This window comes from Phaethon lepturus, unplaced genomic scaffold, assembly GCF_000687285.1.
Source record: "Phaethon lepturus isolate BGI_N335 unplaced genomic scaffold, ASM68728v1 scaffold37812, whole genome shotgun sequence".
NCBI lineage: Eukaryota > Metazoa > Chordata > Aves > Phaethontiformes > Phaethontidae > Phaethon > Phaethon lepturus.
The window spans coordinates 22,345-34,432 of NW_010521921.1; the positions used below are offsets into that span (position 1 = coordinate 22,345).

Consider the following 12,088-nt stretch of genomic DNA (forward strand, 5'->3'; position numbering starts at 1 on the left):
TCCAAGTTTGCCATTGACGTTACTGGAGCCAAGACTTCATTCTGTTACATGTGGTAGCATAGATTTATGACTCAAAGCATTCAGAAATTATAACACTGAGAGCTTTATTAATAGTGAACCCTCCTGAACTTGGTAACCAACCCAGAATTCACAGCAGATTTAGTAAATACAGTTTATACCTATAGGAGCATTGTAACATAATTTCAGTTTTCATTACAATTAAGTATAACTTCTTATGAGTCTCAGTTGTTGAGTGGTCTGTCTCCTTCCCTTCCCACTACTTTCTCCCCTTGCTTTATGTCTCCCCAGAAACCAGGGATGGATCTAGCAGATACCTACATTATGTTTGTTCGACAAAACCAGGATATCCTTCGAGAAAAGGTCAATGAGGAAATGTACATAGAGAAGTTATTTGATGTAAGTACCTACCCTTGCAAAACTTGCTAGTATCACTACATCAGAATGGAGAAGCTGCATTTTGATGATATTCAGCAAGCCATTCAGATTTCTTCCCTGTTGATCATTTTTGCTTTTGCTTTTTATTTATAATCTTCAGCTATCAAGGGTCACCTTTCTTTAAACATTTTCTGCACGAAAATTTTAAGTGCTAGAAGGCATAAATAAAATTGGTAGAAGGTTATTACTTGAAATAGTCATCTTTCCATTGTGAGTAGTCCAATTTTATTCCATCTTTTGATTTTGAATGTGTTAATGGAAAAAATTGGATTGGTGTGGCTTGTGGACTCCAGTGCGGAGTTAATTTCCGTAAATAAAGAACTTGTACATATCACTTCCTGCTCTTATACAGAAAGAGGCCAGTTATGCCAGGTGCATCTACAGATTTGACTGGTACTTTCATGGAGTGACTTTTAGAGTTTTGTTTTATGGTATTTTTAATTTAAGCCTTGTAAGATCTTAAAGTTGACCAAATATTTATTGAATTGTCATGCTTGTTTCCAAAATTTTGATCCCGCTTCTGCAAATTCAGAATAATTCTCTTGCTCATCCTCATAGACCCGCACATTGCTAGCCAGCCTGTATCTTCACAATGATTTCCCTCACTTCTACACTGGCTTCTGCAGCCTCCCTCCACTCATTCCTTTGCCCTGATTCCTCCTTTTTTTGTTAGAAACAATTGCCTACCCTACCAAAATTTTCCACATGCAAGGCTCTCCTATAAGGCCACTAGCAACACTCTTGGGCATATTTCTGCTCGTTCAAGCTCTGACCACCCATTCTGAGAAGCTGTAGGCAGGTGAAATTGTATCTTTTGTATAAATTCAATGTATTACACATGTAAAATAAAATTAAATTAGAAGTTATTTTATTATAAACTCGGATCAATATACAGGACAATTATGTCAGTCACTTATAATTATGCAGGAATTTGAACAGAGGAAGAAGTCATCTCTGGCACTGTGCAGTGCAGTTCATTACAAAACAAATTCTGGAACATAATACACACTTTGAAATGTATTTATTTGTGTGTCATCTCCTAAGTATTTTAGAAAGCTTTGCTGGCAGTTTCATTTAATTATGCAAGTTACAGCAAATGTTTTCATAACAGCAATTCACAGCCTTTACTGTGACACTACAGTTGTGGCAGTTGCAGAAGGTCCCATAACATAGACGCTCAGCCATGGTATGTCATGTCAGTGTTTGTTGTTTGTTAGACTGGGTGGTCAAAATGAGACTTATCTCTCAGATTTTGCATTTCCAGACACTCCCAGGCAGCTTTACAAAAAAAGTATCATCTGTTTTAATAAGCTAAGTGCTAATATGTGTGAAAAGAATGATTTTATAAAAGCTTTGATGCCCTGCAGGGGTAGAAAAATTATCATCCATCCAGCTGGCACCTTCACAAAGTATTAAAACCGTATTAGCAACTTCTGCTTCAGTTTGCTTTTGCACTGAATCTGCAAGCATATGTTTCATTTTCAAGTTTCTATTTTTTGTTTTTCTTTGGGGTTATTTTTGCTTATGTTGTAATTTTCTGAATGTTGATAAAATTACGTTCCTAAGGCCATGGCTAACTCTCACTGGAAAGACCACATTGACTTTGCTGATGTAGTGGGATTGGACGAAGCCTTAGGCTATGTCCATAGCAGTAAACTGGACCGGCACAGGCGTGAGAACTAGGGAGTGATCATCCATACCATTAAGTCATCAGCGTGGTTCCTGGCATGATTTTGGGTTAGGCCAGCTAGCACTGGCCCAATGACAGAGCCTCAGTACAATTGAGTTGTCATGGACAAGGACCTCCTCCAAGTTTCATTTCAGCAATCAAGCATTTCAGCCCAAGAAAACATCTGTGTGGATGCAAGCCATGACATAGCACTTGTCTTTGAGACGCAAAACCATTCGTGTCCCCTTTTACTCGGTAGTATGCATCATATGCTGTCATGGCCAATGCTTGTAGCTGCAAGGAAGGAAAAAAGATGCACATGGTAAGTATTCTGTGTATCGAGTATCTATTTGTATCTTTATTTTTCTTTATTTATGGTGATATCACATTTCTACATGACATCGCACTAGGAGATATAACCAGCTGGACAGAATCAGATAAATGCACTAACAAATCTGTAAGCTCATAGCATGCAGAAATTTAAAACAAAGGCATCTCACTGTGTTAACTCACCTTTCCTGAGATTTAGAACAGTATGACTGAGCAAGATTTTACTCATGATTGTTTGAAGGGTTTTTTTAATTAGTGATATAATAAAACCTAGGTAATGTTTATAAATTCAAGTCTATCAAGTTATATTTCAATAGTAGAAAAAAAAATGTTAAAGCTTTTATGTAAATATACTTCAAGCCATTCAACTTGCTACAACTGTAGATCACTGTTGATTTCCCCTTAAAATGCATAGTATTTGTATCAGATAAGAAATTATCAGCCAAGTGAAATAGGAAAAGTGCACGTCTGTGCTTCAGCCAGGGAAACACCTTATCCGGAATAACCAAAAAAACCCCAGACTGTTCTGTATACTAGAAGTCTTAGTTATAAATATAGACAAGATCAGGTCTTGGATGCTATTTTAATTTAAAAAAATGTATAATTACAAACTATGTACAGACTTCATTGACTTGATTCAGGGCTGCTATATACTAAGAGCTATTACAATGACCAAGAGAACAGGATGTCTATCATATTGAAGTAATGTACATCTCAAAGAAAATCGTTTAAGAATAGTATTGATACAAGTAGAAATGTGTGCCAGTGGGTCACAGTATGCTAAGGCCAGAAGTTGGAAAACTTTCTGTCTACCTGAGAAGTCTCAAACTAGTGAGACAAAAAATGTACATTGTTTTATGGTGCTTGATAAGCCTGGGAAAGCACTGCCATACTATACAAAACGTGCAAAATCAGGAGAATTGAATTTAAGCTTCTGATACGAATCCTTACATATGAGAGAGGCTCAAACCTCCAGGGGGCTTTGAAAGAAGGCTGGGCTGCTAGTTTTTCTGCCCCGGTTTTAAACCGTTTAAATGCTATGCCTCAGTACCTCTGCTGATCATGCAGCAGAACCAGGGTGGTTATTTTTTTCTTTCCTTTTTTCTAAATAACTTTGCTTCTGGGTACATTTCGTTCTTCACCCCCTCCGGAAGGAGGACAGACAGCATGCAGAACAATACGGCTTGGGGCTCCAGGTAGCACTGGTCTCTCCCAGGTCAGCATGTGCCGCCTTGTTCTAAACATTAAATCACCAGATTTGGAGTCACAAAGAGCTTTGGCTTGGTCAGTTTGTCAGAGACACTTAGGACTTTTTGTCTTCCTTTGCGGTGTGGGACATGGTCTTCCTCCTACGATCAGCTGGGAATTTTATCTTATCTAATTCCTTCCTGTCGCAGGAACTCAGGGTATCCGTCTCCTGCTCTCATGCTGTAGCTGCTTATAGTCGAGGGGTTTTGCTTGTTTGCTTGCTTGCTTGTTTGTGGTGTTAAAAACAAACAAACAAATCTTAAAGGGCACTAGAAAGGTTTTGTAATGCGTTGTACATGTGGCTGGTCTGCGGTAGCTCTGGGCTAAATGACTGCTCCACATTCATGATTTCCATAGGCTTAATTCAGTGAATGATCCATGTGATTCCTTCCAGTCCCATACTCCACTGAAATAAACTAAGACAATGAAGTTACACTGGGACAGGTTTCTCTAATAAATTCAAATAAAGCAAACTCTTTTTGACCAGTAGTGCTGCAGTGACTCAGGTAGATTCAATGTATAACAACTAAATCATGAAGACAGACACTCCTGTGTTTGTTTCATTATTACAGTTTTTAGTTATGATTAAAAGCATCGCCCCCTGACACTTTTTTAAAGTGTAATCACTTAGACCAATAACTCTTTTTTTTTTAAATAGTTTAGTAAAATGTTTTCAAAATAAATTTGTGCTTTAATTATTTTTTTTAACCAGTGTTTGAAAAATACTTATTTTGAGCAAAAGACTGTAAGAGTAGCAGTTGGTGAATGGGAAAAATAAATAATTAAATAGAATTACACAAACCTAGAATAAATCTTAAATATTACTTATTAATAAGGCCCCTCATATTTATAATGATAATCTGCTTGATGGATGCTGTACAAACATTTGTGCAGCCTGTCAAAGAACAGTGCTGTGTATCTGATCACAAAAGTAACAGATGTAAAAAATATCCAACTATAAAATTCCCATGGGGTCTGGTTCCACACTATCAAAATTAATGCGAGTTATACTCTTGACGTCAATAAAGCAGTGCTGTATCCATAAATATGCCAGGTTAGCATCATTGACTAGACTTAGAATAGCGTTTCTACCTGCATTTTTAAGATGGGACTAATATGTCTCGCTGTTCTTGAGCATTTTAAATGACATTAGACTTACAAATTAAAAACTGTTTCCTTTAAAACAAAACTGGATTTTGCTGACAAACCAGCTTAAAAAAGATAAGTCATTTTGCGTAAAACACTGTGTAAAACATCGATGCAATACTTACTTTCCGTAGTAAGCCAAAGTTCCTAAGTGCCACTTGGGTGAATTCTCACCTTCTTGTACCTGCTAATTGCATGTGAAATATGGATATTCTTGGCTGAACACAGAAAAAATTTTGTTGCAAATGTTTTCCCTTCAAAATAATCCTGATTTATTTGCTATTAAAACCATCATATTATAGGTTATATTTGTGTTGAGTCCATTGTGAAAAACTTACAGTGTAAACAGATGTACAATTCTAGTTCTATTAAGACCATATATGTAATGAAATCTTTATGTAATAATTGATTGCTGCTTTGAGAAGTAAGGAATGATTTAAGAGAACAGTTCTAACACATCGCTGTTCTATCGTGGATACAACTTCAAGGTTTTTTAATTTTTTTAGGCTCTAATTTCTGGGAAACCTGTGCACAAGTCTACCATAAACACAATCATGTAGTCAGAGTGCGCTTCCTGGAAAGGTCGGCACTGGCAAACAGGTCCCTTTGCTATCATCTTCTACAAGATGGCACCTGTTAGCAGATGTTGGCTTTGGCCCTGATCATGCATCTCTTACGGGTGTTAAACTGGTGTGGTGTGACTGAGTAGTCCTGTTGACTTCACGGGGACTGCTCCTGTTAGGAGAACGTCCTCGGGGTCGTGGCCTCGCGCAGGGGTAACGATTCAACAAGCAGCGTCAGGGTTGTTAATGGCAAGGAACTCATACAACTTTCTTTGGGGCACAGAAAGACTGAACGTCTTTACGAGTAGTATAAATGCTTAAGCGCTCCAGATTTACGTAACTGCTTTTGGCTTTTGTATTTCAAAAGTTCAGATGGAATGTGATACTCTTTTTTTTTTGTCAAAAAAGTGCTTGTATTTTGTTTGGAATGTGACTTAAATGCTAGTAGTGTTCCGGTATCACAACCATTATTTTCCTTTTCCATTAGTAGCAGAGATGGATGATTTAAGTTCAATGATGTACTTGAGTTTATTTGAGGTAGTAATTATTCTCCAAAGATTACTATGTCATGTACTTCATTCTATGCCTAAATGGAGATATGAAGTACTCATCTGATTCATTTCTGTTAGCCGTCCTATCTGCAAGTACATTTTTAGGAAATGCTTTATTCAGTTACATCATTTCCATGAGTTTTCTGACCTTTTACAAAAATGTGTTGAAAATGTGAAAATGCTTCTCCCTGGCAAGTGACTTAATCTTCAGCTGGTGTTACACAGCTAAGAGGGACGCTTACTTTAAATGTGAGTTTTCTGTAGTACCAACTCCTTGTTCTGTCCATGTCTACCTCAAAAGCACCATTACTGTAGTATTTAGTATTCAACAATGTTTTTCTAGAAAACTTCATTTGTGATTTTTTTTCTTGTTCTCAATTTGCTTCCTGTCACGTTCATTTTAATAAGTAATCTTCACTTTCAGTGTTATGTAATTACTTGCAAGTGTGTGATTTGACAAAAGGTCTGCTTTTTGATCTAGATTATATGCCAAGGCAACTTCAGCAAGTTGAGACTAGGTAGAACTGGTTAAAGTCCACATTTGAATCAAAAGCTGTGTTTGTATTAACCTGTGAGAAACATGAGAGGACCGTGCCTAATTACTTAGAGACTCAACAAAAATGGAGTGTAGCTTGTTGATGTTCTTATTTCTTTGATAGCTCAGAATAATCTTCAAGAAATATGTGGGCTTCTTGCTCAGATTCTTGAAATTTGATCACAGTGCAAAATTGTTCTTTGGCGCAAACCCAGAAATACACATCTTTGCATGATGCACCTGGGCATATGTGGCAGGTCTGGTAGAATCAGCTAATTAACAACACAGGCTTAAACAGGCACCTCATCTGGCAGTGTAGTTAGTTGCCTGATGGTGCTCAGCAGGATTTGGTAGTGCTTTTTATTTTTCTATCCTAATGGTCTGCTGCCCACCTAATTTTGCCTTATTGTCAGCCACTACTTACCGCAGCTTGAGGCCCTCCCAGGAGGCTAAATTATTATCAAAGGATTAGGGAGATGTAGCCTTGCAGCTCTGACATTTCTGATTACTTGTCTATGCCAGAACACTAATTAGCTGTGACTAATTAAGAAAAATGTTCCTGCCATAGAAAACCATTTAAAAGAACTGAGAAGTAGAAAAGCAATTGAAAAGCTGAGCAGTGCTCAGATTTGCCGATGCTCTTTAGATTTTCACCGAAGTCTTAACTCATCTTTAATTATGCCTAATATTTTATAGGGAAAATAGAAAGCTCTTGATATGAGAACCACTGTGCAGTTTTCTCTTGATCTAAAGACATTCCTGTCATTTTAAAACAGTTTGTCCTGTCTTTTTTGGTAAAAGAAAGAATTTTTGAGAAAACTGGAGGCAGTGTCACCAAATGTGGACTGAAAAAGTATATTATATTAACATGCTCAAATATATGAAACTATCCTGCAAAATGAAAGCAGTATCTTGCAAATTTACTGTTCAAAGTATTTTCAAAGTTCACTAAATTATTCTTGATGTTTTCAGGCAGATTCACCACAGTTTTTGGATAGAAATCTCTATAAAAGTTAAACAGTTCATTTGAAAGCTGAAAAACGTAACCTCCATCTGATTTCATATAGTATGTACATTTTCTTTGATCTTTTTTTCTGGAATATGCTGAGAAAAGGAGTTCCTACTCCTGGAGGGTGCTGATTATGCTGCTATGAATCCAGCAAAGCTCAGTACTGTTGAAATCAATAGGACAACAACACTTAAAGCGAAGCATGTGCTTCAGAGTTTGCTGCTTCAGGATCAGAATATTCAGCAATTTGTAAGCTGTTTTACACTGTAGCTGAGAATGTTTTCTCGAGAGGAAACCGTAACAAAATGGCTGGTTTTGATATGATACGTTTCCACACTTCTTCATTTTTTATGCCATTTTTAATTTCTGAATTTCCATCTTGCTGGGTATCAAGCAGCCCAAAAAGATACAAAAGGGGTTTCCTCAAGACATTAGGTATCCCATAGTCCAGTCTGCATTTAGTATTCATGGAATGGGTGTCTGCCACCTTTTTCCCACTAATTCAATCATATTATTTAAATCTTCCCAGTGGGAGAGTAAGAAACTATAAAACAGATATTCTGCTATCTTGCTAAAAGAGCTCTTTGGGTTTAAAAGGGAAATAGAGAATTATTTTTCAGGGCACTAAATCTCATATCCTGATACTCAGAATTCCTTGTGCTGTCCTATCCCCTAATTTCCCTGACTTGTGTGAGAAGCTCACTTTTTTTGAAAAAAAGAACAATGTATAAATTGCTATAAAAAGGCAATTTAGAATGTGCATCATGAGTCAAAAGAGGAAGACATGCAAAAAAAACCCCAACAAAACCCAAAAAACCCGCAAGAATTTAAAGCCAATCTGTTTTTTCTTCTGAGGGAATTTTATCAATTGGGGTAAAACTACGAGGGTTTTTTGCTTGTTTGTTTGGGGAGGGGCTATAACATTGGGAGCTTCCAGTACAATTTCCCTGTAGACATTTCTGGTCTATACTGTTCGTTCATTTATTTAACTTAGTTAAATGCACCTATCCATCACTCACAGTATCCATTCACTAAAAACAATAACAATTCTATCAAATAAAAGAGAACGCCTTCCAACATCCAGGCACTATTTAGTCCTTTAACCTTTTTATCCTGCAAGGCACAAAGTAGCAGCGTCTCATTCCAGGCACTGCATTTTTTTTTCTTATCTAGATGCCTTGAAATGTGTCTAGCAACTTAATGGAATCAATTGAGCGTGGACAACTATAAAAATATAAAATAGCACTGAAACTTTAGATGAGTCTGTCAGTAAGTGTTAACTGTGGCTGCAGCTTTCACATTCTACGCAGTCAAGAGAAATCAATAAGGATTGTACCATTTATATTGTCTTATCTAATGTTCGTTCACCATGAAGTGCCAGGCAGAAGCACCATCTAGAGAATATTGATTTCTTGATGTACTGTAATTCACACACGTATAAACAGCAGGAGAACCTTGTGGTTTCTCAAACCTTACTTGTGCGTTTGATATTTATACTTGCATTTCACCTGGGTCAAGCTTAGTTTAAAAAGGAAAATCAAGCAAAACTCTGTGTAAGTGTTCGCAAATAGACACATGACCACATTGTTGATCATGTAACAAGAAGAATAGTACCAGGAAGCATAAGAATAATCTAGTTTTACTATAATGAATCTGGAGTAACAGCAAGAGGTTGCTAGGTTGTAAATCAAAATAGTACCAGGTGAGGATGCTGCAGAGTGCTCTGACAAAATCAGTGATTCATCATTGGAAATTGCTTCTTAACGTGTTTGATCACGGGGAACTGAAGCTCTAGTGCCGATTTAAATTTGCAAAAGTGTTGACCTAGATAGAGAAGATTTCCTTTAAATAATTTTCAAGTGTTTCATCGTATATTTTCTTAATTTACACAGCATTGACTGTCCTTTGTACTCACACTGTACTAAATGCGTGTACAATGTGCAAGAAAAACAGTACAAATAATTAATACAAAAATCAGCTCAAAAAAAAAAAAAAGGCAACGCAGCTGTAAAATCTGCATAGCTGAAAGAGTGCACACAGGCAGGAGGGTCCAAGATGGAAAGGAGCAAACCAGGCACCTGCCCAGTCCAAGGACCCTTTCTCCAGAGAGATGAGGGGAGGAGAGAAGCAAGAGGGGGGCAGGAGGCTGGACCTCTGCTCCACAGTAGCGCTGCTCAGTGTGTTACCCAGTCGATGCGGCGTGGGAGAGGAGTGGCTACACCACTGTGCAACTCCCTCTCAACTTCACAGCTGCATCCAGCCCTGTCCTATGCCACTACAATAACGTACAGAGTAAGCGGATGACGAGTCAAGATTGTTGAGGTGGAAAGAAATGAACTGCCTGTAAATATTCGCCCAGAGGAACCCAGAATGTTTTAAATACTCTAATTAAAATCTGTACTTGACCTCATTCCACCTGGAGCAGGGCGTCTAAATAGAAGACTTTGGGACAAGAGCTACTACTGTGAGTGTAAAAGTCACAACACAGACTTTGGCCCAACTTAGGTCCACCTCACTTTGGGTAGATGGTGCAGAGATTAAGAATGTACACCCTTTAAGGGAGAGCTGCACCTCACAGGAAGACTCTGCCACCTCCCCTTTGCCGATGCCTCACTCCAGGGAGTCCCTGGGGAGTCCAGGATGACTGGGCAAAAGCAGACATAGGTATCTCAGTTACTTGCCTTACAGGCAGAGTGAACCTGGACCTGTAACCTCACTAACGTTACGCATGCGCTTAGGAGGAGCGCTTGGCATTTGTGCAGCTAAGTGCGTTCGTAGGCTTTGTAAAACTAGAGCCTGATAGCAAGAGGCTAGTGTTATAATGAGTAACAACTTGGTCATTTCGCATTATGTTCATTTGTTTATTTTGAGGATCCAAGCTGGCTTTCATTTCAAGGTCACTCAAGTGATGTTCCCCATTCTGTGCCTTGGAGGATGTTTGCAGATAGACCCAAATTGCAACACAACACGCAGCGTAGCAAGACTGACAGCATTTGCTCCGGAGAGTTTTAGCACCAGAATAACCTATGGAAGTACTGTTCACAGACGCACTGCGTACCCGGAGTGGAGTAGGGAAGCTGTTTGTGCTGTTAGTCTCTCACAGTCGTGAGGATTATGTTAGTGTGTAAAATCAGAACAGCAACATTACATATGTCTAGATATGGAAGGAAGTTGTGCACGTCTAATTTTGCAAACTTCCAGTTTCCCAGTGCATCTACCATATGTGAAGAAGCCAGAAAAAAAATGAAGGTCACAAACATTACAAAGTAGCATAAATATTGTAAATTGCTGTTTAGCAATCTAGTATACAATGCAGGGAGAGATGAGTACTGTATCTTTTGTATTAAAAGTGCGTATTTATTTGTGAATTGGCAGCAGATTCATAGCAACTAACCAGCTTCTAATTATAAGCCTAAAATACGAAAAATTTACTTTCTTCCTAAAAGGCAACCTTTTCATACATTAGATGTTGTCATCTGAGAGCAACATCCTTTTTGCCTAGAAGTTTCAAAGATGCTTAATGAGCCCCGTTCTCTCTTCTTTTCTCATTACTGATTTCTGAAAACTAGTCTGTCTAATTTCTTTCCTTGTATCACCAAAATATCTCATCCCTTTTTCATCATCATGAGTCCTGCTGGGTTCCTCTTTCTGTTAAGCTCCTTTCTCTTTTCTCCTGATTGCTTTGGGAGCAACAGTGGGAATCCTTCATTCAAATGGGCAGGGAAGAGACTGACTAGAGACTAAAGTGTTTGTTTCATCAATTAGTCATTCTTAAGAAAAACAAAATGTTTCTTGAGCTCTCCGAGAGGTTCGTTGGAGTAATGGCACAAAAAAGGCAGAAGAAAACCAAAGGAAGAGTCCCGCTGGAAGGAAGAAAACCTTTCTTCCCCGGCCAAGCAAGGGTGCAAGAGGCAAGTTAAGAAATCTGCTACAATCACATACACACACAAAAAAAAAGAAAAAAAGAAGGGCGGAAGAAAAATAATAAAAGTAAAGATGCGGTTTGTACCCAAACAGAGTTTGTAATTTGAAATGACCAAGCTAAAGAAATCTTGGTCCTGATCCCTGTATCACAAGAGGTATGAGTGTTGAAGCAGACAGTAGGATGTGGTTTCTCACTTTTCCTTTCCCGGTACATGTAGCTGTAATTTAGGCTGTGAACATTTTTGCACATTCCCAAGCCAAAGTTCAAAACTTGGCTTAGCATTTCAGGCCTAGAGGAAGAAGCAAAGCATGGAAGCTGGATGAAAGCCTGAGATGTTTCCAGGAAGGTGCCTTGATAAGTGGTGCCAAGCATTAGAAGCGTAAGACACTGGTGGGGTGGAAGAGGTATGTGTCAGGGGCTCTGTGCCAAGTAGGAGCACGTGAGAGAACACGGGGCTTGGGAGCATTATACCAGAAATGAGTGATACGGCAACGGGGGGACTTTTGGACAGGTTCTTGAATGAAAATGTGGGAAGGAACTGAAGCAAAATGGGGAGCAGACATAAATAGAGTTTTTTCATATTGGAGTTAATACCGATTTGAGCATTTGCATTTTCCAGATCAAGGGTTTTTAAACATCTGATTTCCAGTGTAGGG

The 12,088-nt window shown here is 38.4% G+C and overlaps 1 protein-coding gene across 1 annotated transcript in view; it reads left to right on the forward strand.

The window, feature by feature from the left end:
* The first annotated feature begins 318 nt into the window (after positions 1-318).
* LOC104616610 (calcium-dependent secretion activator 2-like) overlaps positions 319-12,088 on the forward strand; it is a 23,066-nt gene continuing 11,296 nt past the window's right edge. The window contains exon 1 of the mRNA XM_010281668.1: positions 319-417. Coding sequence (XP_010279970.1) covers positions 319-417 — 99 coding nt within the window. The remainder of the gene's footprint in view (positions 418-12,088) is intronic.